We start from the raw sequence: 19,746 nt of genomic DNA, 5'->3' as shown, positions 1-19,746 counted from the left end.
GAATTATTTAGGTATGTTTTTCACTTTCTTTTCATGTTTAAATTATTAGAAATGATGTAAAAATATGTTTTTTGACTCATAAATATTACTTTCCAATACAAATGATTTTGAAGTGAGATATATTGCTGTTATCATTAAAGACAAACTAATTTTATTTTATCTGATTATTTTTATATATAACAATAAAAGACCAAATAAAAATTTCTTGTTTATTTAAAATTTGATTATAACATTGAAAACCAGTAGAGACCAAAGTAGTATGTTATTAAACAGATTAAGTATAATATACTATTTTCATATTTTTAAAGTTCGATACAAATCAATACAGATTTATATTAAACTTTTCTTAATACTTGTAAAATTAATCACATAAAAATGAAATTAATTCCAACCAACAAAGATTGAATACAGTTGATGAAACTTAATTCAATTCCTTTATATAAAAATTTTAATTTGAAATTAAAGTAATAATTTTATTTATTAATAGTAAGGATGCATCCCCATTATAGGAGGTATCTACAGAGTTTCTTAATTCTCTACAAAAGCACAAATACAAGTTATTTGTTAATTTAATTTAATTTAATGTTTATTGATTTAAATTATTTCTTACAGTGGAGGAACAATTTAGTTACATTGTTGTAAAATGCACGTAGTAAAAAAGAGTCCAATGAGGGGATAAGAGAAAATTAAACTTCTTTATTTTATTTTTCACCCGCGTTTGTTAATTTATACAGGATTATCGTTTGTATTCCAACACTCCTTGGACATAAATTTTTGACACTCGGGCAGAATCGTTATTCTAAGATCTCGCGACAAAAGAATTGAGGTACGCGACGCGTTACAAAAGGAACGCGAAAAAAGAAACTTATAACTAATTACTTAAAACTACTTATACTAGAGAGTGAAAGAGAAGGTGTAGATAATAGGATAGAACCAGACAAGAACAGGTACCCAAACTTAGCTAGCAAACTTGTGGTGGTGGCTATAACTCAGGCCTTCTTGGACGATACGAAATTCGATGACTGTAGAGTTAGAATTTTCTCCTTCTTTTTTGTTTTCTTCGATAAACTTCCAGAAGGGCTTTTGTATTAGAGTACTAGAGTTCCTCTCTAGATTCTGTTACGTTCGGCTTGCTGCCTCCTTCGTTCTCCCGTTGGTGCGAAATTCTTGGCGACCTCACCAAACACGTCCTTACAGCTCGATGTCTCAGCCAAAAGTGTCCAGTCTATCACCCTTTTAGCCCCTCCAGGTTATCCGTTTCTTTTGTCTTATAATCAGTTCGTCGCCACCCGCTGAGAGAAGTTTCCAGAAGAAGGGGGACAAGGAAACAAAGGGTAGAGGAATAAAGGAAAAAGGGAAATATATATATACAAATAAAATATACAAAAAAAAGATATGGTGTAAGACTACAACATAATGTTATTTAATATACATAGTAATAAATTATCACAAAAATTCTAAAGATTTAGAGAAGGAAAAAATCTTAAATAAAGTAATTTTTGACATGTCCTCATTTTTCAAATGATTATACTTGAAATCTTCTGCTAGTACAAAACATTTTAGTTGATATATCACTTGACAAGATCCAAACAAGTGTATTAAGAGATTCTCTTCCTCTTTACTACCGCAATAACTACAAAACTTTTCTTTTGATATATTTATCCGGTAGTCCTTTAACATAATCCGAAATTTATTAAGTCTAAGTTGCATAATGAGGCTTTTTATGGAAAAATTAGTCTCACAGTTTAAGTAGTTTTTTGATGATGATGTAGTTTGAATCTGCCAGCAGGACTACATCATCAGCATATATTAAGCAATTTAAGTCAACATATTCTCCAAGAGCAAATCCTTAAGTTTCAGAGGTAGAAAACAATTGTGGTAAATCGTTAATAAATAATATAAACAACAGGGAGCTTAAAGGTTCCCCTGAGGCAACCCACCACCAGAAATGACACCCTTAGTATTTGCCAGATTGCCTCTCACATGATATCTTGTGTTACAAAATAAATTTTTAACAGCTTAATGAACGAAGTTGAAACTCCTAATGAATGTGACTTTTCCCATAAAATGTTAAAATTTATTCTATCGATAGCTTTTTCCAAATCCACAAATATCGAATAGATTTTATGTCTTTTTCTTGACAAGACGTAATGTATTAAACCATTAAGCATAAAGATGTTGTACATGGTCCCTCTTCCTCTAACAAATGCTCCTTGAATCTGGGAGATAACATTAAATTCTATTATCCATTGATTCAACCAATCTGCCAAAATTCTGGTGAACAACTCTCTAAAGGTATTTAACAACGCTATTGGATGATAGTTTTGAGGATTTAGTTTGTCTCCTTTCTTATAAATCATTTGCAACAACACATTTTTCCAATGCTCAGGAAATTTCGATGTTTCCTTAATCTTGTTAAATTGTTTGAGTAATTCTAAACACATTTCATCAGGTAGGTATATAATAAATTCATTTTTTATTCCATCAATACCAGGGGCTGATTGTCTTTTAAGTTTGCAAATTGAAGTTTTTAACTCAGAGAGTGAAATTGGCCCCTCTGTCTGACACTATGACGTCAGGACACCCATATCTACATATAATGTGATAGAAGAAACTATTAGCGATTTGTTGAGCGGATTGGTTTGGTATCGGGACAGCTTCGGCATATCGCATATATATATCGACTATGGTAAGAATATATTTGTTACCCCTCGAGGTAGTCTGCAGTGGGCCAATAATATCCATTGCAACCTTCTGAAAAGGGAACTCGGAAGTCTCCGTTTCCTGGAAGGGTGCACAACCCCTATGCAAGTTGTGCTGTTGGCAAGTCCTACATCTCTTGATTAAACCCTTTACACGACTCTTTAGATTCTTAATATAGTAATATCTATCGATGAGGTTACACGTTTTTTCGACTCCCAAGTGTCTCGACAAGGGGGAACTGTGAAACTCCCATATCTTCCTATCAACCATCCCCTTGCCCACACACACACGGACCCACTTTTTCAGCCCCATCTTGCCTGGTTTAATATGCATCATCACGTCCCCCTCCAAATAAAATTCTGGCTGGATTCCCCTGATGTCTTCACTTTGGTTATGACTCTTAAAGTTTTCCCTCATTTTCCTTAAGAATTCATCATCTCCTTGTGATTCTACCACTTTACTCCTGAGTTCTTTATTCTTTTTTACATTGTTATTCACCTTTTCGACCCTATTGCTATTAACGTTCATCCGTGATAAAGTATCTGCCACCTCGTTGCACTTCCCTTTTATGTGACTTATCTGAACATTATAGTCCGCTATCTCCGTTGACTACCTCATTAACCTTTTAATGTGGTTTGTCATGTTACCTCTGAAAATGAGGGGTTTGTGGTCAGTTAAAAGATTGATTTGGTGCCCTAACACAATTAGCTTAAAATGGCGTAGTGACAAGACTATAGCTAGGCATTCTTTTTCAATAGTAGAATAGTTCTTCTCAGCGCCATTAAATTTTCGACTGAAATAGCCTACAGGGTAAAGTTTCTCATCCTCTTTTTGACACAATACAGCGCCTGCGCAACTGTCCGACGCGTCGGTGAATAATTGAAAGGGGGATTGAAAATTAGGATGTTTTAATAGAGGAGGTTTTGCTAAAATGTTTTTGAACTCCTCAAAGCTTTTTTGGCAGTTCTCGTCCCATACAAACTTACTATGTTTTTTCGTTAAGTTCGTTAGAGGTAAGGCGATAGTGGAGAATTTAGGCACGAAACTTCTAAAGAACCCCACCATCCCTAAGAAACCCCGTACCTCCTTCACGTTCCTTGGTGGTTTCATGTCAGTAATTGCGCGTACGTTTTCTATATCTGGACGAACGCCACTTTGATTTATAACGTGACCTAAATATTTGACTTCCTTAACAATGAAGGAGCTCTTTTCAGGATGTAGTTTCAGGTTGACTTTATTTAAGGTGCTTATCACCTCATCTAGTAATATAATATGGTCCTCAAGCGACTTAGAGAATAGAACTATGTCGTCCTTAAAAACGTAACAATTAATTCCCACAAAGCGGGCCAGTATCTTCGACATTACCGCTTGAAAAAAACGGCCGCTATTTTTAGCACCCTGGGAAAGACGACACATTTGATATTTTCCCCAGGGAGTCGAAAAAGCATACACGTGTCTTACAGAATGATCTAAATTGATTTGGAAATAACCGGACTTCAAATCAAGCACGGAAAAATACTTACTTCCGTGAAACTTGCTCATTATCTCGTCGACGCGTGATATAGGAAACTCCTGAGCAGCAGTTAGGTTGTTGACCTGCCGAAGGTCAAGGGTCATCCTAATTTCACCGTTACTTTTCTCCACTATGTGGATTGGCGAGTTCCAAGCTGATGAACTCTCCTCGATTATGCCAGCCGCCAAATATGCTTTGGTCAGCGCTTTTAAACCTGATAGGTGACACTCCGGGATACGGTATTGCCGTGTGTTTATCGGCTTAGTCTGGTCTATTATCGGCTTGTGGGACTCACTGGTCATTCCAGTTAACTCTTCAATTGATCGCGCGAAACATCCAGGGTGCTTCCAAAATATGTTATAGACCCGCTCTTTTTCCTCGTCATTCAGACCTTCTAAACCTTTAATCGTTACCATAGTATCATTCGCGTATTCATCGTACACGCCTTTACTTCCCCCATTACTGCTTGCGCTTTCCTCCATTGTTCTTCTCACACTACTGATTATTTCATACATTTTCCCGAGTATATCCATTTCCAAGATACCATCGTAGTCTATGTGTCCTGGAAGCTGCATGCATGCTACAGTTATCTTGGATACCTGATCCCTATATCCCATATCAGCATACAAAACTTTCTCACATTCTGTTACTTCGCCATTGATGCCCCTTATCCCTAAAAACTCACCCTCAACAGTTGCCTTAGCTATGTCTTGTCTGGAGATATGTTTCATTACCGTGGAACTCAAGATTGATTTTTTGGCCCTCGTATGTACGAGAAAGCACAGTCTAGTACCCTCAACTTCACCACTAATTAGTGGAAGGCCTTTCTGTGACTTAAAGACTTTGTCGGCCAGCTTAATTTTTACACAAGGAGCACTATGCCAGCCTGTATGGCACTCCTTTATCAGTTTAAACGATTCCATTTACGTTTTGGGCAGTTACGGGCAAAATGGCTAGCATCACCACAGATGTAACATCTTTTATCATTCATCCTCCTATCTTGATTTCCTTTATCCAATATCTTATTCACTGCTTCTACCAATGATTAGATTTTCTTTTCCAACCCCTTAATTCTTTCCTCATTTTTATCATCCCGAATTCTTGTATTTTCCCATCCTTCAGCACCCACGGCATATTGTTCCCCAATGTTCACATTTACCCCTCTTTGTTCGAACCTGCCACCACACTCCATTTATATTTTTTCCTCTCCTTCCGCTACCTCGAAAGCTTCTTCCAGCGTTTTTGGCGCTCTCCTTAGAATGTTGGCCTTAAGGTTTCCCCTCAATCCCTTTATAAATCGCTCCAAGATTATATCGTCATGCAGTACACTTATTTTATTATTTTTCCTGGTAGCCCGTGCCAGTAATGTCTTTGTACGGATCGTAAAGTCCGTTACAGACTCGCTATGCCCTTGCTTCAAACTTAATAGCTTATCTACGAAGTCCCTCTCTGCAGCCTCTCTCTTCCCAAAACATTTTATTAAATCACATTTTATCTCCTCGTATTTTCCAGGGTATTGCTCTACCAAACATAAGAATGTAGCCAATGGTTCACCTTTTAACTGCGACTGCAGTATTACTACCTTGACCTCGTTATTCCATCCAGCCAACTTAGCTATATTTTCTATTGTCTGGAAAAACTGCTTAATGTTGACCGTATCACCCTGCGTTTCAGAAAACATAGGGATCATGCCCAAGAATCCTGTAACGACTAACGGTGGGCTCGGATCGAAACCTTCACCAGAATTCGAGCTTCCCACTTGGTTGTTCGTGGCCATTACAATACGTATATATATAAATAAAATAGACTAAAATTACAATGGGATATTACAAGGAGAAAGATATACGACAAAATGCCTTCGTGTTACAGTTGGGATCCTGTCGCGGACGCCATTTGTGATGTACATACAAGTGTTAACGTACTGTCCACGAACGTAAGTACAAAGGACCCAACAACAATTATACAAATAACAAATGTCCCTTTATTACACTTTGTACAAAGAGGTTCAATCAGGTATTTCAACTATTTACATAAAGGTTTTAGACTCAGCGTAGTTTTCACAAAGGCTTCCTTTTTGCTGAACAAAGTACGGGGTGGCCGTTACCCAATCACGTGACAATGAAATTTCGTATATCGCGGAACTAACCTAACTTAATTCTAACTTAAAGCTAACTTAATACTAAAGGAAATAATAAGGGAGATAGGAAAGTGAGAAGAAATAAGAATAGAAATGTTGCTTCACCCGGCACTTTCTATTTCAAGCCGATACGCACTTGGGAGGGCCTCGGTTCTTTTATCCTGACTTTTGTTTTTCCAAAGTTCGCTTCGCTATATCGTTATTCGAAATTCTTTCCTTACGATAAGTTCTCTGACTTGATTCCTGCTTGGACAGCCTCGGACTTCTCTCTCGATCAGCTCCTTCTCGAGCTCTTCCTTACACGTCCGATCTCTTTCGTGTCACGTCCAAAAGGTGCCTCTTCTTGGGCGCTATCCACTCAGCCGCACATTCTACTCTTCTTTGTTCCGATTCTTAGAACCACTAATCCCACCCCAAGGCAATAACGGTCTTTGAAAGATTAGGAAAAGAGAAGACAAAGAACAAAGGAAATACTAAGACTAACTAAAATTACTAAAATACAAGTATAATATTATGGCTGACGGCCACAATATATTCGATTTCCCGCAAAAACGAAAAAATTGCATCTGGGTCTTGCATGTCGCTTTCTCTTAACACTTCCATTGTTGATATTTCCATTGTTGACACTTTCATTGTTACTTCACACTTCCATTGTTGATGGAAGTGTTATGCCTTAATCCTGTCCCTCTCCCCCGTGGGGAGGAATTTCGAAAAAATTTTTCTCAGTGTGCATTCTCGTGACGTACCCTAACTGTGTACCAAATTTCAACTTTCAACTCCTAACCGTTTGGGCTCTGCACTGATTATTATTATTATTATGTTGGGTCAAGTTAGATATACTCGGTTAACACCGGTGGCTGTGTACTATGCCGGACCAAAGTCAAGGCATAGTAACCAAAACAGAAATTAAAGAAGTGTATCAGTGTGCGTGTCTGTATTCAGGAATTTTCTCACAATATGACATGTATTCAATATAGTGGCTTTCTGTAGAGTGATGTATGTGTTTCTATTCAATTCTAATGTGCCCAGGCTTTTGTGTAGTGTGTGTGGTATGACACCTGTAGAGGAGAGAACTACAGGTACAATAAGCACCCCATCCATCCTCCACAGATGCCTTATTTCCTGGGCGAGTTCTGTGTACTTGCTAATTTTTTCAGTGCATGCGTTTTGTATATTGTGAGTGTTTGGAATGGATATGTCTATAATGTATGTGATTTTATTGTGTTTGTCAATGAGTGTGATGTCTGGTCTGTTGTGGTAAATTGTTTTATCTGTGATTATGGCTCTGTCGTAGTACATTTTGTGCGTGTGTCATTTGTGAGTGTTGCATCTTTGAGTATGTGTTTTCTGTAGTTTTTAGTATTTATGACCTGATCCTGTATGGCAATCATGAATCCTTCCGTCTCCCCAAAGAGGCATCCTTGAGCTAACCAGCTGTTTGACGCAGTTTTGTCAACAAAATCCTGGGCCAGATCGTAAGGATGCCTGCCATGGAGTGCCTTTCGAGCCCACGATTGCTTAATGGTGTCTATGCTTTTTATATGTTGTGTTGTGTCCATATGATGTGAGTGTAAGTTTAATGGTGTGTTATTTGAGTCTGCTAGAGTTACTGCTTTATGTAATTGTGATGTTTCTTGTTTTTTGTAGAAAAACTCTCGCAGTGACTGTATTTGTTTGTAGTGAAGGTTAACTATGTCAATCAGGCCACGTCCGCCATCTTTACGTGGAAGGGTTAATCTTTCTGTGGCGGATTTAGGATGATGTTGTTTATGCTTAGTAAGTGTTGTTCTTGTTTTCCTTTGGAGTTGCTCAAGATCTGTGTGAGTCCAATGTATAACTCCAAAAGAATATGTGAGTACTGGGATGACATATGTGTTTATTGCTTTAACTGTGTGTTTTGCATTTAATTGTGTTCTGAGAATAGCATTTAACCTACTTTGGTATTCTTTAATTAATCTTTGCTTTATTTGTGTATGTTCTGTTAGTTTGGCCTGTTGGAATCCTAAATACTTGTAGAACTCGCCCTCTTCCATGGATTCAATAATGTCTCCACTTCCAAGTGCAAAATCTTCTTTCTTCAGGATTCCTTTTTCTATGTGAAGTGTTTTGCATTTATCTAGGCCAAATTCCATTTGTATGTCCTTGGTGTATGAATGTGTGATTTGTAGGAGTTGATGAAGTTGTTTTTGTGTGGATGCATAAAGTTTTATGTCATCCATGTACATGAGATGTGACAGTGTAAACTGTGTTGTTTTTTTGTGTCTAATATTGTAACCATATTGCGTGTTGTTTAACATGTTTGATAATGGGTTCAGGGCTAAGCAGAACCAGTGAGGACTTAAGGAATCTCCTTGAAAAATTCCTCACCTAATAAAGAATTTGGTTTGTTTGTATGGAAGTGTTACTAACCCTGAGATGTAGTGTTGTTCTCCAGTGCTGCATAGTGTTTTGAAAGAATGCAATGAGTGATGGATGTATTTTGTACATATGTAGAATATGTAGCAGCCAACTGTGTGGAACGCTGTCGAATGCTTTTCTGTAGTCTATATAAGCCATGTGTATGTTTCTGTGTTGTTTGTGTGCTTGCCGTAGAATGACTGAATCTATGAGTAACTGTTCTTTGCATCCCTTGTGATTTCTACGGCAACCTTTTTGTTGTTCTGTTAGAATATCGTGTTCTTCAATATGTTTGTATATTTTGTTTGCGATACAGGATGTCAATAATTTGTAAAGTGTTGGGAGACATGTAATTGGTCTGTATTGTGTGGGGTCTGTGGTATTGTTGTTTTTAGGTTTCATGTAGGTGATGCCCTGAGTAAGAAAATTTGGCATGTCCTGTGGATTGATGATAATGTGTGTTAGGTGTTTAGCTAGTTCCTGGTGCAGTGATGTGAACTTTTTGTACCAGAAATTGTGAATGTTGTCTACACCAGGTGTCTTCCAGTTGTGTGTTCTGTTAACAGTGTATTGGAAATCATGTATGTTTATTTCAGCACAGGGCATAGTTGGTATGTTGTGCAAGTTTCTGTTCTCCTCCTCGATCCAGCCTGCATCAGCATTATGCGTGACAGCACTGGACCAAAGAGAAGACCAATATGTTGTGAGTTCTTCTTCTGTTGGTGTGCCACTGTGCTGTGTATCAGTGTTTGCATTGTTATTAATTTGTCTGTAAAAGAGTTTTTCATTGTTTGTAAATAATTTATTTTGTTGTTTTCGTAGTGTACATGTTTTGTAACGTTTGAGTCTACGTGCTTTGGCAGCAAGTTTTTGTTTTAGTGTATCAATGTATTCTGTAATGTGTGTGTTGTGATGTTCATGTTTTGTGTGTGTTTTTATTTTCTTGAAAATGTTTTTGAGCTGTTTCCTTAATTTGGGTGTTATGTTGCTTTTAGTGTATTGTGTCAGCCTGCCTAATTGCTGTCTAATGTCATTTATTTGTATTTCTATTCTTCTCTGCCAAGCAGGCTTGTGATAGTATTGTGTTTTCTGTGTATTTGTCTGTGACTGTACTTTCAGTCCATGGTGTGTCACTACTGTGACTGCCCCAGCATAAACTAATGTATGAATGTCTGCAAGTGTAGAAATTGAATGAATGTAGTGTGGTATTAAGTGAGTGTTTACATAATTTAGTGTTTTTCCTACTTCCTTTGACGTGTTGATTTTTGGTATTCGTGGTCGTTGTGTGGGATCTGTGCCTGTATATTTAGTGAGTGTTTCCTGAAATATAAGTGAGAGCGTATTAACTAAATTCATGTCTATGTTATCAGTGATGGACAAGGAAGTGTCTGTAGTATCATTAGTGTTAATTGTTGTATGTGTGTTATTATCAATGCTTGTTGCTGGATTATCCTGACAGGTTACATGATCTTCATTAATGTTAGATGTTTCTGTCTGTTGATGTATTTGATCAGCAACCTGTTGTTTGATAAGTTCAAGTGTTGTTTGTGGAATAAGGTTGTTGTGTATAATTGTTCTTTTTTGATCAACAACCCTTTGTTCAGTGACAGTGAGGTGAGGATATTGTTGTGTGAATTTATGGTGTAGTTGTTGTCTGTATGCTGTCATGTTTGTTTCAAGTTTTGTGATTGTGTAATAAGTACGGATGATAAACTCGTTCATTTCCACTGTCCATTTCATCCGTTGGCGTGGTTTTCCAGCCTTTGTGGTCTGTGGATGCATTGCCACAGAAACACGAAGGCTGGGTTGGTTCCTCACATCTGTTGAGGGCATTGCAGTAGCCATGCTTGGGCCGGTGCTGCTTTCGCCACCGGTAACCAGGGAGACTGTGGCCTATTTTTCGAACGTGAGCCTCTGCCTAACCCACGAACGCGGACCTTGTTAACCCGGGCGACGTCCGAGCCGGTATCACACTTTGATCTAGTTATCACCATAATAAATATCTCCACAGAATGTGGGTGTGGTCACTCTTAGCTTCATTTTTCCCCATAGACCTTACTGGCATGGGTGTCCCTACCAGGAGCTTATGCTCCAGCCTGCATTGCCCTATGGATCAGTAAAATTACTGGGCTCTCCCACCACGACCAGGTGGTGACCACGGGAGAGTTATTATTATTATGTTGGGTTAAGTGAGAGATACTCGGTTAACACCGGTGGTTGTGTACTATGCCGGACCAAAGTCAAGGCATAGTAACTAAAACAGAAATTAAAGAAGTGTATCAGTGTGTGTGTCTGTATTCAGGAATTTTCTCACAATATGACATGTATTCAATATAGTGGCCTTCTGTAGTGTGATGTATGTGTTTCTATTCAATTCTAATGTGCCCAGGCTTTTGTGTAGTGTGTGTGGTATGACACCTGTAGAGGAGAGAACAACAGGTACAATAAGCACCCTATCCATCCTCCACAGATGCCTTATTTCCTGGGAGAGTTCTGTGTACTTGCTAATTTTTTCAGTGCATGCGTTTTGTATATTGTGAGTGTTTGGAATGGATATGTCTATAATGTATGTGATTTTATTGTGTTTGTCAATGGAGTGTGATGTCTGGTCTGTTGTGGTAAATTGTTTTATCTGTGATTATGGCTCTGTCGTAGTACATTTTGTGCGTGTTGTTTTCCAATACTGTCTGTGGAATGTATTTGTAGTATGGTTCGTGGATGTCTACTAATTTGTGTTTCTTTGCAAGCTCTTGGTGTATTATATTTGCTACTTGGTTATGTCTGTGTAAATAATCTGTCTGTGCCAAGAGCTTGCAACCAGAGGTGATGTGTTGTATAGTTTCTGACATGATGTGACATTTTCTGCATGTGTCATTTGTGAGTGTTGTATTATTATGTATGTTGGGTTAAGTGAGATATACTCGGTTAACACCGGTGGCTGTGTACTATGCCGGACCAAAGTCAAGGCATAGTAACCAAAACAGAAATTAAAAAAGTGTATCAGTGTGTGTGTCTGTATTCAGGAATTTTCTCACAATATGACATGTATTCAATATAGTGGCCTTCTGTAGTGTGATGTATGTGTTTCTATTCAATTGTAATGTGCCCAGGCTTTTGTGTAGTGTGTGTGGTATGACACCTGTAGAGGAGAGAACAACAGGTACAATAAGTACCCTATCCATCCTCCACAGATGCCTTATTTCCTGGGCAAGTTCTGTGTACTTGCTAATTTTTTCAGTGCATGCGTTTTGTATATTGTGAGTGTTTGGAATGGATATGTCTATAATGTATGTGATTTTATTGTGTTTGTCAATGAGTGTGATGTCTGGTCTGTTGTGGTAAATTGTTTTATCTGTGATTATGGCTCTGTCGTAGTACATTTTGTGCGTGTTGTTTTCCAATACTGTCTGTGGAATGTATTTGTAATATGGTTCGTGGATGTCTACTAATTTGTGTTTCTTTGCAAGCTCTTGGTGTATTATATTTGCTACTTGATTATGTCTGTGTAAATAATCTGTTTGTGCCAAGAGCTTGCAACCAGAGGTGATGTGTTGTATAGTTTCTGGCATGATGTGACATTTTCTGCATGTGTCATTTGTGAGTGTTGCATCTTTGAGTATGTGTTTTCTGTAGTTTTTAGTATTTATGACCTGATCCTGTATGGCAATCATGAATCCTTCCGTCTCCCCAAAGAGGCATCCCCGAGCTAACCAGCTGTTTGACGCAGTTTTGTCAACAAAATCCTGGGCCAGATCATAAGGATGCCTGCCATGGAGTGCCTTTCGAGCCCACGATTGCTTAATGGTGTCTATGCTTTTTATATGTTGTGTTGTGTCCATATGATGTGAGTGTAAGTTTAATGGTGTGTTATTCGAGTCTGCTAGAGTTACTGCTTTATGTAATTGTGATGTTTCTTGTTTTTTGTAGAAAAACTCTCGCAGTGACTGTATTTGTTTGTAGTGAAGGTTAACTATGTCAATCAGGCCACGTCCGCCATCTTTACGTGGAAGGGTTAATCTTTCTGTGGCGGATTTAGGATGATGTTGTTTATGCTTAGTAAGTGTTGTTCTTGTTTTCCTTTGGAGTTGCTCAAGATCTGTGTGAGTCCAATGTATAACTCCAAAAGAATATGTGAGTACTGGGATGACATATGTGTTTATTGCTTTAACTGTGTGTTTTGCATTTAATTGTGTTCTGAGAATAGCATTTAACCTACTTTGGTATTCTTTAATTAATCTTTGCTTTATTTGTGTATGTTCTGTTAGTTTGGCCTGTTGGAATCCTAAATACTTGTAGAACTCGCCCTCTTCCATGGATTCAATAACGTCTCCATTTCCAAGTGCAAAATCTTCTTTCTTCAGGATTCCTTTTTCTATGTGAAGTGTTTTGCATTTATCTAGGCCAAATTCCATTTGTATGTCCTTGGTGTATGAATGTGTGATTTGTAGGAGTTGATGAAGTTGTTTTTGTGTGGATGCATAAAGTTTTATGTCATCCATGTACATGAGATGTGACAGTGTAAACTGTGTTGTTTTTTCGTGTCTGATATTGTAGCCATATTGCGTGTTGTTTAACATGTTGGATAATGGGTTCAGGGCTAAGCAGAACCAGAGAGGACTCAAGGAATCTCCTTGAAAAATTCCTCGCCTAATAAAAATTTGGTTTGTTTGTATGGAAGTGTTACTGAACCCTGAGATGTAGTGTTGTTCTCCAGTGCTGCATAGTGTTTTGAAAGAATGCAATGAGTGATGGATGTATTTTGTACATGTGTAGGAATATGTAGCAGCCAACTGTGTGGAACACTGTCGAATGCTTTTCTGTAGTCTATATATGCCATGTGTATGTTTCTGTGTTGTTTGTGTGCTTGCCGTAGAATGACTGAATCTATGAGTAACTGTTCTTTGCATCCCTGTGGTTTCTACGACAACCTTTTTGTTGTTCTGTTAGAATGTCGTGTTCTTCAACATGTTTGTATATTTTGTTTGCGATACAGGATGTCAATAATTTGTAGAGTGTTGGAAGACATGTAATTGGTCTGTATTGTGTGGGGTCTGTGGTATTGTTGTTTTTAGGTTTCATGTAGGTGATGCCCTGAGTAAGAAAATTTGGCATGTCTTGTGGATTGATGATGATGTGTGTTAGGTGTTTAGCTAGTTCCTGGTGCAGTGATGTGAACTTTTTGTACCAGAAATTGTGAATGTTGTCTACACCAGGTGTCTTCCAGTTGTGTGTTCTGTTAACAGTGTATTGGAAATCATGTATGTTTATTTCAGCACAGGGCATAGTTGGTATGTTGTGCAAGTTTCTGTTCTCCTCCTCGATCCAGCCTGCATCGGCATTGTGCGTGACAGCACTGGACCAAAGAGAAGACCAATATGTTGTGAGTTCTTCTTCTGTTGGTGTGCCACTGTGCTGTGTATCAGTGTTTGCTTTGTTATTAATTTGTCTGTAAAAGAGTTTTTCATTGTTTGTAAATAATTTATTTTGTTGTTTTCGTAGTGTACATGTTTTGTATCGTTTGAGTCTACGTGCTTTGGCAGCAAGTTTTTGTTTTAGTGTATCAATGTATTCTGTAATGCGTGTGTTGTGATGTTCGTGTTTTGTGTGTGTTTTTATTTTCTTGAAAATGTTTTTGAGCTGTTTCCTTAATTTGGGTGTTATGTTGTTTTTAGTGTATTGTGTCAGCCTGCCTAATTGCTGTCTAATGTCATTTATTTGTGTTTCTATTCTTCTCTGCCAGGCAGGTTTGTGATAGAATTGTGTTTTCTGTGTATTTGTCTGTGATTGTACTTTCAGTCCATGTTGTGTCACTACTGTGACTGCCCCAGCATAAACTAATGTATGAATGTCTGAGAGTGTAGAAATTGAATGAATGTAGTGTGGTAGTAAGTGAGTGTTTACATAATTTAGTGTTTTTCCTACTTCCTTTGATGTGTTGATTTTTGGTATTCGTGGTCGTTGTGTGGGATCTGTACCTGTATATTTAGTGAGTGTTTCCTGAAATATAAGTGAGAGCGTATTAACTAAATCCAAGTCTATGTTATCAGTGATGGATGAGGAAGTGTCTGTAGTATCATTAGTGGTAATTGTTGTATGTGTGTTATTATCAATGCTTGTTGCTGGATTATCCTGACAGGTTACATGATCTTCATTAATGTTAGATGTTTCTGTCTGTTGATGTATTTGATCAGCAACCTGTTGTTTGATAAGTTCAAGTGTTGTTTGTGGAATAAGGTTGTTGTGTATAATTGTTCTTTTTTGATCAACAACCCTTTGTTCGGTGACAGTGAGATGAGGATACTGTTGTGTGAATCTATGGTGTAGTTGTTGTCTGTATGCTGTCATGTTTGTTTCGAGTTTTGTGATGGTGTAATAAGTACGGATGATAAACTCGTTCATTTCTACTGTCCATTTCATCCGTTGGCGTGGTTTTCCAGCCTTTGTGGTCTGTGGATGCATTGCCACAGAAACACCAAGGCTGGGTTGGTTCCTCACATCTGTTGAGGGCATTGCAGTAGCCATGCTTGGGCCGGTGCTGCTTTCTCCACCGGTAACCAAGGGAGACTGTGACCTATTTTTCGAACGTGAGCCTCTGCCTAACCCACGAACGCGGACCTTGTTAACCCGGGCGACGTCCGAGCCGGTATCACACTTTGATCTAGTTATTACCATGATGAATATCTCCACAGAATGTGGGCGTGGTCACTCTTAGCTTCATTTCTCCCCATAGACCTTACTGGCATGGGTGTCCCTACCAGGAGCTTATGCTCCAGCCTGCATTGCCCTATGGATCAGTAAAATTACTGGGCTCTCCCACCACGACCAGGTGGTGACCACGGGAGAGTTATATTATTATTAATTATTATTATTATTATTATTATTCATCAACTCGTCTCGATTATATATATAGATAATTATTAGCAGTAATTGTATAACATTGTATGGTATGTAACAATATATTACTTAGCATTGTTAATAATATTGTGGCCGTCGGCCATGATGTTGCATATTCTGTATATTTTATATTGAATTAGTCTTAGATTTTCTTTGTTTCTTTGTCCAACTCTTTCTAGAACTTTCTTTGTCTAACTCTTTCTAGAACTTTCTTTTGTCTAACTCTTCCTAGAAATTTCTTTGTCTAACTCTTTTGCCCTTGGGGGAGGATTATCTTTTCCTCAATAGTAAGAACAAAAGAGGGAGTGAGGCCCTGAAGCAAAACGGACAGAAAGAGTGCCATTCTGGGTTGAAATCTTGAAGAGGTAGGAGGTGAAAAAGTCAGTACTCCAGAAAGGGAGAAAGGTGATCTAAGACAATAAAGTGCAGAGAGAGATCATGAGGAAAGACCACTCAGTTTGAAAGAAAAAGATTATAGACGAAAGATCTACAAGAAAAGGGCTACAAACGAAAAAAAAAAAAGAGAGATTTCGAAGTTGTTTTCCACCAAAAGACACATTGCAAAGAAACCCGGGTATTTCTACTACTTTCCTTATCTTTCTTTATTTCTTCTATTCTTCCATTATTTTTTAGTTTTAAGTTAGTATAAGTTAGTGTAAGTGAATACGGTTTTCGTCAGATTGTCGCGTGTGTGCAAGATAACTGTTTTTGAGGACAAACATTTAATGCCTGTATATATTAAATTCTGGAAGTTGTAAAGTTGGGATTCTATGTAAAGAACCTGTTCAGAGAGAATAAAACTACTTTGTATTAAGATTTATTTTGTACCATTTTGCTCGCGGGATCATGTACCTCTCATTACGAACACCACAATATAATGAAATAACCAACGTCAATAATATAGTTTTTAATTAAAACGTTTTAATGATCAAACTCTTTTAATTTTATAAAGTTGTTTTTTTAATGATTTTTATATTAAAGCATACATGGATTTTCATTTTTTCATACTGTTCACATTTTATCTGTATAAATAAGTTAATTGTATTTTTTCTAGTCTAAACAATCTTTTTAAGAATACTTTTTTCAAATCAGATTTTAAGTATTTTTTTAATTATATTTTTAAATACTGTAGTATTAATTGAATTAAATTTTATTTTATTATTATTAATTTAGAATGAATGATGATTTAAGGCCAGTAAAATTAAAAAGAATTGTTCTTGGATATCCCTTTCATAATGGAATTTCAGAATTTAAATTTGACATTTTACTTAGTTATAGATTAGGAAATGTTATCAATACATATTCAGAAAGAAAACCTACTCTTGTTGTAAGTAAAAATATAAATCATTTATATAGTAGTTATTTTTATTCAATGTGATTGATTGATTTTTTGTGATTCTGGATAAATACATAAACACTCTGTAAGAAAACTGTAGATTTCCTCTGTAATACATGATGTATTAGAGAGGAAATCTATAGTTTACATATAATTTTTTGCCTATTATTGAGGAAAATCCTAACATTTGCACATTTTTCATATTAATGCAACAAAATGTTTCAGTTAACTATATTGATTATTATTAGCTGACATATGTTGCAAATTTGCTTTGTAAATTCATTAAAAGATACAGATGTAATAATTTTTAGAATGTTAATTACTATAATGTGTTCAGTGGCTTCAATCAGTGGCATGCTGTGACATTTAATGATAGGGAAGCTGTGTGGCCCTGAATAGAATCATTGGAAGTGTTATACGATATTTTAGTGTGTAGCATCCACAAGCTAAATGGCGTGAGGTTGGTGCTCTGTAAAGCACATGTGTGAATGCGTATAAATTGGCTGCTTTACGCAATTTGGATATTTTCGCCAGGGAAGTTGTCCCATATTTAACAATACAGTGCTTTCATTGGGAATATGCATATATGAATTTATATTCAAATGTACAATAGCAATCTTCTCACTTTTTTCACATTAGAAATTTGTAATACTGCATAATGTGGTTATAATAAAATATTAATTTTAATTAATTCAATGTACATTAAAATATGAAAATAATCATACAATATGTATTTATATTTTAGAAAATACAAGGGAAGCAGTGGTTCCCAGCTTCTATGGACAGTACGCACTGGCATCAATATGATTGATACCAGTGCGTACTGGCAAATATTCATAATCTGTATTTTTATCAGTTATATTTATTTAGTTGCATGCAAATTATTTAACAGGAAAAAATATATGACAATTGTATTTAGTATGTTTGTTAGCAGAATCATAATTAAATATAGTTTTGTAATAAGAGTGATTGAACTTTGAATTGAACACTTACGTTAAACCTGGTAACCGGAGTGGTTGTGTTATAGGATAGCTAACATTTTTGAGGCCCCTTCTGGGCTCTTCTTTGGGCTTTTTGGGTAAATAATAAGCCGGATGTTGAGAATCGAATATTTTCTTTTGAAAAGTTTACCATTCGAATCATCACACGTGGAAACTTTCCAGGAGATTTAAAATGAAACAAGTAATAATTTGTGTAAAGTGCATGTGCTCCTTATTAATGTTGATGGAAATTTTAAATATTATTATCTAGCAGGATCTGCCATGCTTTTTGAAGGGCCATCTCTTCTTTAAAATTGATGCACATGGTGTTATGTCCTGCTCTAAATATTTCCATAGCCTCCAAGAATTTGAGGTTGTTGGTAGTGAGGATGATGTGCGCTGCGTCAAAGTCCGCCATGATGTCCTGATCGGTGGCATATGTTGAGAGAGTCATTGTAATTCTGTTGTGTTGTATGTCAGCTTTATGTTTTTTAATCCTTATCCCCAATGTACATTTGGTGGAGCCAATATAAACCATTTCTCTGTCAAATCTGTGGTCTCTGAGTGGGATGGTGTATACTCCCGGTAGTCTGACTGGGTTCGGATGATCTTTTCTGTTACGTAGTATTTGGAAAATGGTTTGGCATCTTCTGTACACTATATTGACCCGACGTCTCTTAGCTATCATGGTATATAATGATTTTAAATGTGGATTAAATGTGATTGGGATCCTTTCTGTATTTTCTTCTTGATTATTTATGTCTTTCCGTCAGATTGTTGTATCATTTACATAATCCACATACAAGGTTGGTGTATCCATGGGCTACTGCTATCCCTTCTATATGTTTGATTTCCTGAGTTAGTGCCTTGAGAGAGGACAAATGCGTGAAAGCTCTCCTAACTAAAGCCCCGAAGACTGCTACTTTGTACTGAAATGCATTACAGGATCCTATCAGAATATACATGGAGGTGGTACTAGTTTTATGATACACTGAAGTGTGTATGTTCGGCCCTTCAAATGTGATGTTGATATCCAAGAAGTGCATCTTTGAGTTACTGTGTTGCTCTTTTCAAATGAAAATATTTGATTCTCAACATCTGGCTTATTATTTACACAAAAAGCCTGAAGAAGAGCCCAGAAGGAGCCTTGAAAACGTTAGTTATCGTATAACACAACCACTTTGGTTATCAGGTTTAATGTAAGTGTTATTTATATCTCTTTCCAGTGTGTGGAGACGACTTTGAATTGAAATAAAATGAAAACTATAAAAGATAATATGGTGCTAATTGTGTTATTTTATAGTATATTCAGTGGCATTACACATTAAAAACAATATCATTTAAATGGCCCTCACAATTGCATTTCAGAGTGAATATGATTAACTCAATTTTTGATGACTGGCACATAAATCAGGCTGTGTCTTGCCAATATCATGAATGATATTTCCATTAAGGTCATCAACAGTTTATGGCTCGTTAGAATAAATATGGGATTTAATACATTACAATTTACCAAACAGATATTTGAGAAATGCCTAATTCTTGAAACCATCATAAAATCAATAAATTTGGATTTTCATTAATGCTTTCTCAGCGTATTCTCTTCAATTTTTACATTACATTGGTGTGTTGGAGTATATACATCAACAACTGATCCAGTTTGAATAAGAATTCTTGTTCAAAATGTTTGTTTAATATCAAAATTTTTGTTCAATTCAGTAGATTAAATAAAACAAGAATTTTGACAATAATTTTTAATAATTTCAACATGTTGATGAACTGTAAA

General features: G+C 36.7%; 1 protein-coding gene across 1 annotated transcript in view; it reads left to right on the top strand.

The window, feature by feature from the left end:
• The window catches only part of LOC136974163 (probable ATP-dependent DNA helicase HFM1), a 257,012-nt gene that overhangs the window by 62,586 nt on the left and 174,680 nt on the right, over positions 1 to 19,746 (top strand). Inside the window, 1 exon segment of the mRNA XM_067268965.1 lies at positions 16,818 to 16,971. Within this exon segment, the coding sequence (XP_067125066.1) occupies positions 16,818 to 16,971 (154 nt within the window).

Source organism: Centruroides vittatus, unplaced genomic scaffold (genome assembly GCF_030686945.1).
Source record: "Centruroides vittatus isolate TY-2023 unplaced genomic scaffold, ASM3068694v2 contig_345, whole genome shotgun sequence".
In the NCBI taxonomy this organism is placed as follows: Eukaryota; Metazoa; Arthropoda; class Arachnida; order Scorpiones; family Buthidae; genus Centruroides; species Centruroides vittatus.
Note: the sequence above shows the minus strand (reverse complement) of the source record. Positions and strands in the feature narration are given on the sequence as shown.